The 16,753-nt window shown below is 34.5% G+C and overlaps 1 protein-coding gene and 1 long non-coding RNA gene across 2 annotated transcripts; one reads left to right on the top strand and one right to left on the bottom strand.

Annotated features, from left to right (window-relative positions):
- The first annotated feature begins 11,440 nt into the window (after nucleotides 1-11,440).
- LOC112715784 (two-component response regulator ARR17) lies at nucleotides 11,441-13,814 on the top strand. Its single transcript, XM_025767605.3, has 5 exons — nucleotides 11,441-12,233; nucleotides 12,810-12,886; nucleotides 13,005-13,082; nucleotides 13,332-13,402; nucleotides 13,500-13,814. The coding sequence occupies exons 1-5, from the start codon at nucleotides 12,086-12,088 to the stop codon at nucleotides 13,585-13,587; spliced, it is 462 nt and encodes a 153-aa protein (XP_025623390.1). The 5' UTR covers nucleotides 11,441-12,085; the 3' UTR covers nucleotides 13,588-13,814.
- Nucleotides 13,252-14,544, bottom strand: LOC140175858 (uncharacterized). The gene is made up of 2 exons (XR_011866676.1): nucleotides 14,312-14,544; nucleotides 13,252-13,549 (listed from the first exon to the last, which is right to left on the bottom strand). It is a non-coding gene; the product is annotated as an uncharacterized lncRNA (long non-coding RNA).
- Between the last annotated feature and the right edge of the window lie 2,209 nt (nucleotides 14,545-16,753).

The following is a 16,753-nucleotide window of genomic DNA, read 5'->3' as shown; positions in this document are numbered from 1 at the left end:
AAGAGTCTCTAATTAATCAATCCAAGTCAAGAACATAAAAATCTATTTTAAAATCCAACCAAGCATTTTATCAAACACTTAGAAGGCACAAAATAAAAGCATAGAAAAGTAACAAGAGAATGTAAAATCTAAGACTAACAATTGCAAGGAATCAATAACAACAAATGAAGAAAGAAGCAATAAACATGAAATGCCTCAAATTGAATCTAACAAGAAGAATTTATAAACTAAATTGGTAAAATAAAGGAATCAATGATAGAAGTAGATAACTAAAGTGCTAGAACAAATAAAAGTAAGAGAAAACTAAATTAAAATAAGATTGAAACCTAAACCTAAGGAGAATTTGGAAGATGAAACCCTAAACTTAGAGAGAAAAGAGAGCCTCTCTCTTTAGGATCCTACATCTAAAACCTAAAAATTTGAATGAATGAAAAGTGAATGATTGATCCCCTGATTCGTCCCACTCTGCAACCTCTAATCTTTCTTTCCGGGCTTGAAGTGGGCCAAAAACAGCCCAAAAATCGCCCCCAGCGTTTTCTCGTAACTGAGGCATGTGACGCTCGTCACGCGTACGCGTCAGCCACGCGTACGCATCACTGAACGAATTTTGGGTCACGCGTACGCGTTGCTTGCCTGCTGCACCGGTCACACGTACACGTCATCCATGCGTACACATCGGCTCCAACTTCTCAATTCTTAATTTCTTGTGTTCCTTCCACTTTTGCATGCTTTCTTTCCATCCTCTAAGCCGTTCCTGCCCTATACAAGAAATCAGGAACTCCTCAGTAATTTTTATCTCAGTATCTTTTTGTAATTTTGTTGTTTTAACTTGTTGGGCCGATGCGATGCCCTTGTTTTGTAGTACTTTTATCTTGTTGGGCCGATGCGATGCCCTTATTCTGTGATACTTATCGTGACTTGCTTTCTATTGTTCTTAGGCCGACTAGTTACCTTTGAAAAATATTTAAAGCCTTCTATTTTCTAGCTTTATCGTTTGGCCGGTAGGCCATGGATTTTGCACGTGCTGTTTTTTGCATTGACTGAGGCTTCTGGGGTGATCAGTCCCGACTAGCCGCGGTAAGAAAAATAATGATACATGTAATTCTTAAAACAAGCGAAATGACATAGCGTATATGGTATTTATAATGAAATGATTGCCAATGTTCATGGTATTTATAATGAAACGAGATAACAAGATGACAAGCAGCATGACAAGATAACCAATGGTAATGAACGAGAAAAGGGAAAAATCGTTAATTCGCTGGGTCGCCCTTCAAGAGTGGAATTTCTTAAGTTTATTGCGTTCCATGTCCTTGGTACTTTGCTCCCGTTCAGGCGTTTCAGATTGTAGGCCCCTTGCCGAGTACCTCTCTTATCCTGTACGGGCCTTCCCAATTAGCTACTAACTTTCCTTCTCCTGGGGTCGGTAACCCGATGTCGTTTCTTCGAAGCACCAGGTCGTCTGGTTCAAAACTCCTTTTCAGCACTCTAGCGTTGTACCTTAAAGCTACCCTTTGCTTTAATGCAGTTTCTGTCAAATGGGCCATCTCTCTGGTTTCATCAATTAGATCTTTTTCCACCATTTCTTTAACGCCTCTGAGAAGCAGCCTCGGGCTCGGTTCTCCGATTTCGACTGGAATTACCGCGTCGATCCCGTAGGTAAGCCAGAACGGCATTTTCCCGGTAGAAGATTGCGGCGTAGTCCTATACGATGATAGGACCGAGGAAAGCTCGTCTAACCAGGAGCCCTTTTTCTGGTCTAGTCATGTCTTCAGGGCGTGGAGGATGACCTTGTTTAAAGCTTCCACTTGGCCATCGCTCTGTAGGTGTTCGACTGAGGAGAATTTCTGCTTGATCCCCAGCCCTGAGAGGAACTCCTTAAACCTCTTGTCCATGAACTGTGTTCCATTGTCTAAAATGACGACGTCAGGGATTCCGAACCTGAAGACCACTTGTCTCCATATGAACTTCCGATAGTTCGCCGACGATATACTGGCCAATGGTTCCGCCTCGATCGACTTTGTATAGTTATCAATGGCCACAATTAGGTACTTAACCTACCCGGGACCAACTGGAAATGGGCCCAGGAGGTCGACTCCCCATTGAGTGAAAGGTCAGGACGTTAGCATTGAGATCAACTCCATCGCTGGGGACTTGTCAAAATTAGCATTCTCTTGGCTCCTCCTACACTTTCTCACGAATTCTTGTTCGTCCGTCATCATTGAAGGCCAATAGTAACCGGCTCTAACGAGCTTCTTGGCTAATGCCTTTCCTCCAATATGGTGGCCACAACATCCTTCATGGACTTCGCTCAGGAAGTAGTCCGTCTGATCGGGTCGTAGGCACTTCAATAGGGGTTGATTAAGCCCTCGTTTGTACAATTAGCCTTGTATTGCTACGTACTTGGCCACCTCTCGTTTCACTGTTCTGGTGTCCTTCTCATTGTCTGGGAGATTGCCGTTCTCCAAGAAGTGGAGGATCGAATCAATTCATGAGGGATGGTTCATCGCTTGTGTCACATATAAGGTTACCGACGGCTCCTTTATCAACCCCTGAATCAAGGATCGGTTTTCCATTCCTGGCTTTGTGCTCACCAACTTCGATAGGAGATCAGTTCTTGCATTCCTCCCTTTAGACACATGTTGGATCGTGACCTCCTCAAAGTCTCTGCACAACTTTTTAACCTTCTCCAAGTACTTTTGGAACAAGGAATCCCTGGCTTGATAGGTCCCGTTGACTTGGGAGGTAACGATTTGAGAATCACTGTTGACCTCTACTTGTGATGCTCCGACCTCCTTGGCTAAGAGCAAACCCCCTATCAAGGCTTCGTATTCCTCCTGGTTGCTGGAAACCAAAAAATTAAACTTGACTGATTGTTCGTAAGTCATCCCAGCCGAGCTTTCGAGGATTATTCCTGCCCCTCTGAACACTTGGTTTGAAGCTCTATCAACATGGAGCTTCCACCGTGTGCTCGTGTTCTCGGGAGCATCACCAACTACCTTGACCAGGAAGTCTGCCATAGCCTAGGCCTTGATCGTGTGCCTGGGCCTGTAGTGTAAGTTGTATTGAGATAGCTCAACCGCCCATGTCGTCATGCAGCCTGCCAGGTCGGGTTTCTGTAACACTTGGTAATGGCTTGATCGGTCCTGACGGTTATCGGTGTCCTTGGAAGTATTACCTTAACCTCCGTGTTGAGTTTAGTAAAGCATATACCAGTTTCTCAAACTTGGTGTATCTTAGCTCCGCTCCTTGGAGTGCCTTGCTGATGAAGTTCACCGGGTGTTGAATCTTATCCTCTTCTCGGATGAGAACAGTCGCCAGAGCTTGGTCTGTTACTGCCAAGTACAAAAATAATGTATCCCCTTCTTTTAGCTTGCCAAGGACAGGGGGCGCCAATAATTCCCTTTTGAAATGACTGAATGCCTCTTCACAGGCCGGGTTCCATTCAAAAGCTATTCCCTTTTTCATCAAATTGAAGAAAGGGAGGGCCTTCGCTGCTGAGGCGCCGAGGAAATGGGATAAGGCAGTGAGCCTCCCAGCCAACCTTTGCACATACTTTACGTTCCCTGGGCTCGTCATTTGTAAGATGGCTTCACACTTGTCCGGGTTAGCCTCTACTCCCCTCTGTGTTATCATGAAACCAAGAACTTCTCGGCCTCCATGGCAAAAGCGTACTTGAGGGGGTTGAGTCTCATGTTATGCTTACAGGGAGACTCGAAGACGGTCTCCAAGTCTCCGATCAGGTTACTAGGCTCGCTATTTTTTACCAAAATGTCATCGACATAAACTTCAACCGATCTATCGATAAAGTCGCTAAAAACCTTGTTCATTAGCCTCTGGTAGGTTGCTCCAACATTTTTTAGTCTGAACGGCATCCCTTTGTAACAGTAAGTATCAGTGGGCGTTATAAACGCCGTCTTCTCCTTATGAGGTTGATGCATGGGTATTTGGTTATACCCAGAGTATGCGTCCATGAAGCTTAAGAATCAGTATCCCACTGCTGCATCGATCAGGGCATCAATGTTTGGAAGGGGGAAGAGTCTTTTGGACAGGCTTTGTTAAGATCTGAGTAATCGACACACATCCTCCACTTCTCGTTGGCTTTCTTGACGAGCATGACGTTCGACAGCGAAATCAGATACTCAAGTTCCCTGATGAACCCGGCGTCTAAGAGGCTGGCCGTTTGTTTGGCTACCTCATTAGCCCTTTCTTGCGACATTTTTCTCCTTTGCTGCACTATGGGCTTAGCTTTCGGTTTTACGGCGAGCCGGTGAGACATGAACTCGGGGTCCACCCCTGGCATGTCGGCGGGGTCCAAGTGAAAAGGTCGCCGTTTGCTCTGATAGCTTCCATGAGAGGTCTTTTTAGGTTTTGGGGGAGGTTTTTGTTCACGAAAGTGAACTTTTCCTTTGTGTTCCTAACTCAAAAGTTTTCTAAGTCCCCTTGGGGCTTTGGCCTTGGTCTATCGTCTATTCTTGCATCCAGATTGGCTAGGAAGACCCCGGATATCTCCTTTGACTTCTTCCTCAGGGAAAGACTGGTGTGTCTCATGCGGTGGAAGTCTCTAGGTCTCCTTTGACGGAACCGATGGTTTCGGCATCCGTCACATACTTCATGGCCAAAAACTTGGTATATATTACCGCCGAGAACTCATTGATTGTCTTCCTTCTCATGATGACGTTATAGGATGTGGAGTCTCTCAAGACAACAAACTCTGCCATCACTGACCTCTTTCTTTCACCTGACCCTATACAGACCGGAAGGGTAGTTACCCTATCGGGTTTTATGTAGTTGTCCCCAAGCCCTATGACCCCTTGTTAATGGGTCTTGAGGTTGGTTTCTCTGAGTCCCAGGGCATCAAACACATTTCTGAACATAATATTTGAGTTAGCGCCAGTGTCAATAAGAATCCGTCCCGATTCTTGTCGTGATCACCATGTGTGGGTTTTCCGGAAGCTCGCGAAGCCATTGATCCTCGGGGCCAAAGGATATCCTTGGGGCTCCTCAGATTGAGTCCTGTGGCTTTCTGATGACACGGCTAAGACCTTGGCGTCCTTTTTTATTGCCGACTTGGACTTGGGGGGCGCATCTCGCCCGATCACGATGTTGACAACTACCGTAGGGGCGTTTTCAGCGTTCTTAGTCGGCGTTTGTTTTGGTTTCACAACCCGGCTGCGATCTTCCTTGGATCGCTCGCGTTCCTTTCTTCTCGGCTCCCTTATGAATTGGGAGAACTCAGTCAGCTTCCCCTCGCGAATGGATTGCTCCAAGGCATCCTTTAGGTCAAAGTAGTCTTGCGTCTTGGGGCTATAACCTTTTTGATAGTCGCAGTACAAGCTCTTGTTCCCACCTGTCCTGTCTTTCAGTTGCCGAGGCTTCAATAGGATCCCCTTGTCCGTAATTTGTTGGAACACTTCCACGATAGGGGCCGTGAGGGAGTGTAGTTTGTGAATTTCCCCACCCGAGGAAACGGCTTAAATTGTTTTGCTGGTGCCCCTACCTTGGGGGCCTCTCTTAGTCTTTCCATGTATCCAGGCTAACGAGTAGGTAGGTTAGTCGGCTACCGTTTGTTGGCTGCCACAACCTGGCTAACCTCCTCATCGTTGATGTACTCTCTTGCCACGTTCTGGATCTCTTGCATGGTTCAGACGGGTTTAGTGGTGAGGTGTTTCCTGAAGTCTTCGTTTAGCAAACCATTCGTCAAGCACAAACTGGCTACCGAGTCGATCAAGCCATCGATTTCCAGGCATTCGTCATTGAACCTATCCAGAAATTTCCAGGTCGGTTTCCCGTTTCTCTGGGTGATGCCTAGAAGGTTGATCGGGTGTTTGGCCTTAGCGATGCGCATGGTAAACTATGCCAGGAAACTGTGACTTATATCTGAAAAGGCCGTAATAGACCCTTGCAGAAGTGCGTTGAACCACCGGATCGCAGGGTCTACTAACGTTACTGGGAAAGATCGGCACCTCATTGCGTCACCGACACCTTCCAAGTTCATCTTGGCCTCGCTGTCAAGTGTTCCTAGGGGTCCTAGGTGCTGTCATACCTCATGTCCGTCGGCTTGTTAAAATGTTTTGGTAGCCGGACTTTGAGGATGGAGGAGTGGAAAGGGGTAGCTTCCATGATGATGGATTCTCGTCGTCTTCTCGGTCTATCTCTGTGGGTCTCCTCGTGTCCTTCCGACCCGCTTGGGTTGTCTGGGACCGAGAATTTGTTCGGTGCCTTTTATCTCTTCGAGGGCTTCTGCCCCAAGTATCCGAATTCCTTGGAGGAGATCGGGTGCGGGAGAGACTCGGGATAGAACAGTAACGGTCGTTTGCTGCTAACTCTCTTTCAAGGTTTTGCACCCGGAGGCGTAATTCCTGCATGATTCTAGCATTATCGTCACCCGTACCCCCGAACGGGCGTATCTCATGAGAGTTGGAGGGCAGGTCATATCTACGAGAACGTGTTCTCGTGTGCCCACGGGAGGATGCCACGGAGGCTAACCTACTCATCAAGCGGGTTCCCTCCTCCTTGTGCTTGTCCATCGGGTCCAACAGGAAATCCATTCACGCTAGGTTTCCCACAAACGACGCCAATGTTCGGTAGCTCATGTCCGGAACGGTTCGGGTCCAGTGAGTGTTGAGGTTCAGGGGGTTGCTGGAAGCTGGATTTGTATGGGCTCCGGAAGTGAGGCGGATGAGGTTCCTTCGAGCTATACATGTATATGTGATACTAGATATTGGATGTTAACGAATTATCTAGAAACCCACTATAAATATAGTTATCCAAATTTGTCATGCTACGGTCAATTTCGATAGGGATTCAAAAAAATGAAGCTCTTCTATATTCATCTGTAATTATGAATTTAGAAGTTCCTATTAAAATGGAAAATGCCCTACCTTTGAGTGCGGTTTGAACTATTAATTTACGTAATTGGAAGTAACCAATTAGGTTGGCGTGGAGTGGGGGGAGGAGCCACCTGCAAGGACTCCAACGCTCAAGTTAGTCTCCGTACAAGAGGCGGCTATTAGGATTAGGATAGGTGACCTACCTCTGGGGAGGGGTAGGGTCCTCCCCTTATATAATCTGTACTCGAGTGGGTCCCACGTGGGTAAATCCTCCTTCCTAAAAATTTCCTTTCCAACTGTCCAAGTGTTATGGCGAGACAAAAGGAGAAAAGGGGAGTTGGTGGGTTGGAGAATCCAGCGAATCAATTCCTAGGTATCCAAACCCACCTCGCTAATTGAGTCGGGCCGAAACAGTATCTATAATTACAAAAGTTTTATATACAAAAAATGTAAAATTTATATTTATATTTATCAGAGTTTTACCGAAATTATTTTTAAAGTTCATAGTATATTTTTCAATAATTATTTTGTCAAAAATTTAAATTTTTCAGAGTCAAATAGTAGTATACATGTTGACGTTACAATAACGTGGTTGTATCACGCACTGTAGCTTTATTACGCATGCGCATTATAATGGCCTAAAATCGTGTTGACCACAATTTAGAGCATTTTCGATGCTTTGTTTTAGTTTTATTTTATTTTAGATTTTATAAGCTGTTACTTGTAAAATTATATATTATAAAATTTAATTTTAAATTTAATATGAAATTTGTCATTCTAATATTTAATTTTATTTTAATTTAAATTTTATTTAGTTTTTTAATTATATCAAAAATTAGAAAAAAAAGAATTTTGTAGATATAAAATTAAGAATATTGGAAAAAAATAAAATTTTATAAATAATTGAAAAAAGAATTTATATTAAACGGATTTGGATCTATTATTTTTCTATTAAATTAATATGAAAACAATAAAAAAAATAAAATTGGATCATGAGTTTTTGTTGTAACGTTACAATAACAATGTTATAATAACAATATTATAGTGTTTATTTAATGAATTTGATGGATTATACAAGTAGTAGCATATCAATAATCTTTCTTGAAAATAATACGGTCTTTCTTTATTCCTACTAATATCATTTCAAAAATAATATTTAATACAAACTTTAATATTAAATTATTTTAATTATGATCAAAAGTGATATCCAAAATTGATTGCATTGGAATTGCTCTTAGAAACCAAATAATTTAATTTAAAAATATAAAAACTTAACTTTTAGTTCGTTAATATTAATTAATTTTAAAATTTAAATTTATAATTTAAATTTTTTTATTAAAAATTTATGATTTAGAATTTAAAATAATGTAAGATAATCAAAATAATTTTAAAAGAGAATATATTCTAAATGACTTCTACCAATTATTTTAAAAGATAATGAGACCCTAATAAAAAAAATTTCATTCCGATCCTTAAACTTCATCTTCATAAAACTAATTAACCTCTTCGTTAATATTTTTTTTGGGTCAACGGAACATGTCTAAATATAACACGTTAAATTACTGATTCATCTGTTAAATATCGACTAGGATTAATAATTTTTTTTTTTGTTAGAGCCTTATTGTTTTTTAGAAATAATTGTTAAGGGTTCTTTAAAGTTTTTTTTTTGTTATCTTTTTTATATACATTGACTAAATTTTATTATGTAAGAACTAAAAAATATTTGTATTTTTTTTACTTATAAAATTGGACGGATGATATATTTTTTAATCTTTTTATTGTTGTTTAAAAAAATTGTTAAAATATTATATTATTAGGATTATGTTAATAAATTTTAAGTGTACTCAATTTAAATTAATCATTATAATTCACATAAACTCATTATTATTAAAAGAAGTGTATATTTTATTTTATAATAGATAACAAGAAGGTTGACATAATATTTTATTTAATAGATACAACAAATAAGAATATTTATGTTAATTATTCACTTATATATCACTGTCAAATATTCAAATTTTAATATTTTAAAATAACTAATAACAAATAAATAAGACTGATAATAATAACAATTAGCAACATTCTTATTAATATGTATATTCTTTATTTAATTTTTATAAATAAAAATTTAAAATCACTAATATTTTCTCAATTTTTACCTAACAAATTTAGTTAATGTATATGAAAAAGATAACAAAAAATAGAGAAAAGAATTTTAAACGCTCTCACAATTGTCCTTAAATACAAGGAGTCTTTTAACGAAAAAAAATTCGTCGATCCTAATTGGCATTTAATGGACAGATCAACTTATTAATGTTTTACATAGACACATATCGTTAACTCAAGAGAGATCGACAAATAGACTAATCAGTTTCATCAAATTAAAAGTTAATGGCAAAAAAAAGATATTTTTGTTTCTAAAAACCTTGTAGTCTTTCATAAAAATTGATCGGAACCGAAATGGGTATTCCCCCATTTTAAAATGTTAGTTAATAATGACTTAAGAAAATTAACTACCTAACATTATAATTATAAAAAAATTAATTTTTCACATTCATTACTTAAAAATGTTTTAAACTCATAAATTTGATTAAATAATTGTATAAATTTTTTTACATAGTCAACCCATCATAATTATTTTTCTTAAAAATCAACTATTTTAAATTTTAATAATAGTAATTAGCATAGTTGTCAGAACCAAATCGGTGATCAAACCAGTCAAGTTATTAAATTATTGGATTATTGGTTCAACCGGTGGGTCACTGGTTAAATCGGTTAACCCGGACCTATATAAATAAAAAATAAAAAATAGTAAAAAATTTAATGTTAAAATTTAAAATACATATTTTTACTAATATTTTAAGAATATTCAGCTATTCTAAAATAATATGAAATAGAAATAATAAGTATTTTGTTAATTTTACTCTATCATAAATATTTTATTTTGTTTTTATATTAAAATAATAATTATTTTCAAATTTTAATAATTTATTAATAAATTTATATCTATTATACTATTATATACTACAAGTATTTATTAAAAAATAATATTAATAGATATTATATACTTATGAAAAGAAAAAATAAGTAAATTTATAATTATTGTTAAATAAAAATATAATTAATTTTAAAATAAATGAGTTTATAACTAAAATTAAAATAAATTAAATAGAAGTAAATATATTTGATAAAAAATATCTATATATATAATAATTTGTAAACATATTAATTAGAATTGTGACAGTCTGGTGGTTGTGACTTGCTTCTTTTTCATTGAGAATAGGGGTTTCAAATCCAACCCCACCCATTTTAAAAATTTTAATTTTCGATTCGGTTGGACCAATTTTATCGAATTTGACCGATTTTTACCGGTTCATTCCGAATTTAACCAGTTCATACCGGTTCGCTTTCTTGTTCGGTTTAATTAGCAGACCGGACCAATTTAGGGTTCGATTCATCAGTTTTTCGGTCGAACCGGTCGACCCGATCCAATTTTTACAACATTGGTAATTAGAATCTCGATTTAACTTTTATAATATTTTAATATTATAATTTTAAAATCATTCGATTTTACAAAATTTATACTAGGTCTAAAAATTTTATAATTTAAATCTTATTATGATTTTATATTTTACATATTTAATTTATTTTTTTTATTTTACGTAAAATTTAAAATTTTCTTCTTGGTATTAATAGTGTAATAATTTGAAAAAAATGAGACTTTTAATTTAAGTAATAAGCGACAAAATATATATACTAAAGTTATTGTCAATAAAAGATTTTAAATTTTTTATTTTAATAAATATAAAATAAATATATTAAAAATTTAAATTATATATTTTTTATCTACAAAGCATAGATATTTGCGTGTCGGACATATTTTAGATAAAAAATATGTGTCTGTTATATTCAACTATGTCTTAACAAAAAATAAAAAAATTTTCGAACACAGTTGAACACACCTAGATACCATCACGTGTCAGCCTTATTCTTAATATATATTGTTGAAATAAATTTAAAAATAGTATATATTATTATTTATTAAAATACTTTAGATACTTTATATAATTAAAATATTATTATAATTTATCTAAAAAATACTTTATATATATATGCATATCTCCGTGTCTTATAAAATTTTAAAATTCGTATATCGACGTTGTGTCCTATATCTGTGTCACATACATCATCATTTTTTATAAAATTTGAATTAATAAATTTAGCATATTTTTCTTTTAAAATATGTTAGATAAATTCTAACGTTTTAATATTTTTTTTTAAAAAATTATGTCCTTGTAAATAGGAAAAACTTATAAATGTGTTGCTGTAGTCTATATAATAAAATGAGATGAGAAAATCTAGAGGCCAGCACTAAAAAAGAGAGAAAATCTTTAAATATAATTCTATATTATTAAATATAATTTTATAGTATAAAAAAATGAATAATTCTATACTATTAAATATAATTTTATACAATTAAAAACACTAATAATAACTAATTAATTGCTACAAATCAACCTATATATAGACACCAAAGAAAAGAAACGAGATTATGTATTCATCATTCATGGTATAATTATCTGATTGTTTTGAAGAAACCATATGAATGGGAGATCTTGTTCGGAGAGGGTGATGCTGAAATCCCGTCAAAGAGATAGATGGAAAAGAAAGAGAGAGAAGCTTTAAATGAAAAGAGAGAGAGAGTGCAGTATTAAGATTTTGGTTTTGAATAGAAGGTGGTGCAGTGTGAGGTTGGTGATTGTGGGGGGACTGAATCAAATCCACAGATACCCCGAAAAGGATCACGATATATCTGTGACTCCTTGATTCTCTTTCTCTCAATCTCTCTCTTCTCTCTGTTCTAAAATTCCTCGCCCACCAACCACCTTCCAAATTCATATTGCATTTACTCTCCACTCTACGTATATATATACTACCTTCATACAACTCTTGTGACTTGTGACTTTCCTCTCTTCATTTATGCATAGGTCTTGTCACACAATAATAATTGTCTTCATATGAGTATATTTCTTTTTGACCTTTGGATGATGGATTGTATGGTTAGATTTTGATATTTATAAAAGTGTTGTTTTTGTTTAAAGTGTGGCTAAATAAATAAACCACACTTTTAACCAAAGCATCTTCATGAGAAGATATTTTTGCCATCTTCATTGTAGTATCCACCTAATAATAATCCCTTTTTAATAGTCTAGTTCTTTGTGTGTAATAACAACACCACACCACATACAAGCATGGCTTCTACTGGTTCATCTTCTTCCTCATGGTCTTCTTCAAATTGGGTCATGGAAAATGCTGCTACCCCACATGTTCTTGCTGTTGATGATAACCTCATTGATCGCAAGCTCGTTGAGAAGCTCCTTAGGAACTCTTCTTGCAAAGGTATACATACCTTTCTTTCTACCATTCTGTCCCTTCATTTTGCTTTTTTCAAACTAACTACTTTTACACGTTTTTCTTACTCATACAAAAAGAATACTTTTTGCTTCACCTTAACTATGCCTATTTATTTATTTATTTGGGACAATTAATGTAAGCTTCCTCTATAATAATATTCTATTTTGATAAACAAATTAATACATTCAAGCTTTTTGGTAGAAAGAAAATTATAATAAATCAAGGGTATAAGACTTTTAATTATAAAGTGTTGTCAATGAAGTAATTATCTTGGTCTCTTATTTAGTGATTTGGAGTTTTAAGTTTTGAGAATGAGTTTTTGACTTGGAGACTCTACTTTTTTCATAGGCCTTCAGCCAAGTTAGACTGAGGAAGTTAGTAACAAATATTGATAAAAAAAATTGGTTCTTAACGATTTTATTCTAATAATAGTATAGTGGGATGTAGATAATTCAATCTCGACTATAAAAATAAATTACAATGACCAGAACATAGACAATGGATGCAATTTTGGATGGGCTTTTTTGGCTCACTCATGAGTTGTTGGGGTTGTGTTCTCAGTTACAACTGCAGAAAATGGGCCAAGGGCATTGGAGTTCTTGGGCTTGACCGATAGTGAGCAGAACGCCATGAATGGAGTAAGTTTTCTTCTCTCTTTACCTGATTATGAATCAAAATTCAAAGCTTTGTAGCTCTGATTGCATGTTACATAGCTGCTTAGAGGGGCTAATAGTTGGATTAATTTCTGCTTTGTAGAGGTCCAAAGTTAATTTGGTTATCACAGACTATTGCATGCCAGGGATGACAGGCTATGAGCTACTTAAGAAAATCAAGGTACTTAGTGTTGTTGCTTTGGTACATACTTAGGCCCTTAAATTCTAACACATGTATGCATTCTTTGAAAATGTGATATGGCATCATCATCATTATTACTAACGTCTTGCTGCCACTTAACCCGGTTAAATTTAATAACTATGTCACCATATAAGAATAGATATAGATATAGATATACTGATTTAGATGTTCTCATTATATGTAAGTATAGATTAATCATTACAATATGTTATTTTTCTTTGGAAATAGGAATCATCTAGCATGAAGGAGGTTCCGGTAGTGATCATGTCATCGGAGAACATACCAACACGGATTAACCAGTAATTCTCATCAACACTAAATATCAAAAATCTCTATTTATTAATATATAACCAGTAAATATCTTAATGGTGGATGTTCTGCTCTGTTTTGATGCAGGTGTTTGGAAGAAGGAGCTCAAATGTTCATGTTAAAGCCCCTCAAACAATCTGATGTGAAAAAACTGACATGTCAGTTAATGAATTAGGTAAACTTGTAGTTTTTTCAAAGATAATATAAGCAAATGTACTAAAAAGGGAAAAATCTATGGCTATGATGCTAAAATCCCTCGCATTAGGAATTAGGACTTAACTAGAATTTTGTTACTGTCTAATTAGGTTAGCTAAGGTGTAGGAATGATTATCATTGTTTTGAAGATCCTGTGTAGTCTCTTGTATTAACCTACCTATATATAACAATTTCTTTGCCTGAGAATTGTACTTCTTTTCTATTTTTTTAAATTTTGTGATCTGCTTGATTTGGAGGAAGTTACTTTTATGCCTTAAAATTTTGAAAAGACTCAAAGTCAAGTTAGGAAATGCCTTCCCCTGCCATAATTTTCTATCAACACATTTTTGTAATAAATAACAGAGGAATGGTTGAATTGCTGAAAGAGGAGCTACAACAAAAATACCTTAAAACAAGTGTTGCAAAATTCCAAATTGTTTATACTTCATTTGAAGGAATGATGTAAAGCTATTTACATCAAAGATTAAAAAGAAGTGGTGAGAGCCATCTATCTAGTCATTTCATCCCTATCACTCTTACATAAATTCAATCTAAGTGTAAATATATATAAAAATGTAGAGACTATGAATTCATTGATTTAGGTCTGTATAAAAGCAAAAATTAAGAATCATATAATGATGTGAAGAAAAGCAATTGAAATAAGATGAATTTTGATGGTATTATGTTGAATTTAATTTGATCACCAATCAAAGTGCTTGCCATGGTGATGGTGGCGATGTCTATGTTCATCCAAACCCATGCACTGCACAAAGGGATAGCAAGTTACAAACATGCATCTTCCAATGCCTCTGAACATGCAAGAAGCCGCATGGCAGGGACAGTAACAACATGATCTCTTCAACTTTTTCTTTCTCTTCATCTCATTCCTTTCAATCTTCTGTTGCCGCTGCTGCTCAATGTGTTCATCCATTATCAACTTTAAAAGAAAAAAATAAGAAAAAGAATTAGCACATATATTATATGAAAATTGACTTCCCCCTCCCCCAAAAAGGTTTTTCTGTCATTACCTTGAAGCTTTGGATGATGAATAAACTAATGAAGTTAGTAAGCAGCAAAATGTTGCAATGAAAATGAAGGGAATGAGTGGCTCTTAGAGAAAGAAAAGGAAAGTTTTGTGTATAGAGAAAAAATATATATATAATATGTGAGCAAGGAATATTCGTTTATGAGAGGCGTCTTCCGAGTGAGGTACCGAAAGCAAAGCACATCACATTTTGAAGCTTAAAGTTCTCTTTGGCCCAGTTGAGAACTGAACCGAGTCAAACCTAACTCAAAAATTAAAATGTCTGTTTTGACTTTTGACTGTAATTTTTTCATTATTCTCCATTTTACGTGGTTCTATTGCCCTGGCAAAAAAATACTATGTTTACAATAAAATTAACTACTAAAATAATTATTATATATTTATATATAAATATATATTATTTAATTTATTTTTAATATAAATTTTATAGTTCAGTATGTATTTTATATTAATATCTAATATTAATAGCTGATTTTTGGTAGTTCATAATCATTTCTTTATCAAATTAACGCGTGTCTAAAAATTACTGAATTATAAATTTTAATCTTTAATCTTTAAAATTATTTTATGTGCTTTTACTTTTTTATTTTTATATTTTCTTTTGAATTTGATAATGTGTTATGTGTGCTCATCGTTTCATCAAAATCAGGATGTCTCTAAGTTTAAACCATTTTGTGGATATGGTAGTTAGTTTATTGGTCTATTTAAATAAATATTGAGATTTAAATTCTATTTTATATATATAATAATTTATTAGCCAACGACAAATTTTTAGATAAAATTTCGATTCACCTTAGATAAAATTCCGTTTCATAACAGATTAATTTTTTATCTATTTGATTGAAAAATACCGTGAAAAACCAAAAAAGTTCTTAAACTGTATTTGATTTTGAGAACAGGACAAGATAAGATACTGAAAATAAGACATAAACGATAGAAACACAAAAATTAGTATTCTTGTAATTTATTTGGTGATAAACTAAAATAAATTTTGAAAGTCTAATTTATTCTCATTTTTTTCCTTAAAAAAATTTGAAAAAAACATAATAATAAAAAAATATAATTATAAAAAATTAACAAAAATAATAAAAAATAAAAAATAAATTCTATCTCTTGTTAATGTTTCTGGGTCCCTTTCTGTCATAATAGATATAAAACACATTAATTTAATGTCTGTAAATTCTCTGGACACAATATCTTTATTCATATTTCATCTATCAAACACAAATTTGTATAGGGATGGCAACGGGTCCCCATAGAAATGGAGACATACACCCGCTTCCTGTACCCATTACCTGTCCCGTCCCATCCCACCGCAGGTAACGAAGACCCCGAATCTCTCGAGGACTTTGGTACCTGCGGATATATGAAGATTTTTAAAATAAAATAAAATAAATTAAAATAAATTTTGAAAAAAATAAAAGAAAATTGTTATTACAAACATAATTTTCAATCTTCAAAAGACTTAAATAACAATTACCAATAAATATTGTCTCCATTCAAACAACCAAACATTCATAACATAACTAAACATATCCAAATACTAAACATATTCATTATATTCTAAAAGCCTTCTTTTATCATGTAATGGTAGTTATAATAGATTTGGATTTGTGTGAATCCTACGTAAAAAAAAATTAAAAATTAAAATCATATAATAAATCAACAATAATATCTCAAAAATCACATAAATTCCAAGAATCACAAAAAATAAAATCCCAGCAATCCCAAGAATCACATAAATAAAATCGCAACAATTAGAGAAAATCTCAAGAATAAAAAAATAGAATCGTAGAAATAAAAAGATTAATAAATCCTATAAATAAAATTACAAAAATCAGAAAATCACAAAAACTATAAAAATAGAATTACAGAAGTCACAAAAATCACGCAAATCAATGAAATAAAATCTCAGAAATAACAAAAAATCCCAAAAATCACAAAAATAAATTAGCAAAAATCATAGAAAATTCCAAGAATCAAGAAATAAAATAAAAAATTCAAAAATCACATAAATAGAATAACAAAATTTATAAAACCACAAGAATCACATAACTCAAAGAAATAAAATCTCAGAAATAATAAAAAATTTAAAAAATCA

This window comes from Arachis hypogaea, chromosome 10, assembly GCF_003086295.3.
Source record: "Arachis hypogaea cultivar Tifrunner chromosome 10, arahy.Tifrunner.gnm2.J5K5, whole genome shotgun sequence".
Lineage (NCBI taxonomy): Eukaryota > Viridiplantae > Streptophyta > Magnoliopsida > Fabales > Fabaceae > Arachis > Arachis hypogaea.
Note: the sequence above shows the minus strand (reverse complement) of the source record. Positions and strands in the feature narration are given on the sequence as shown.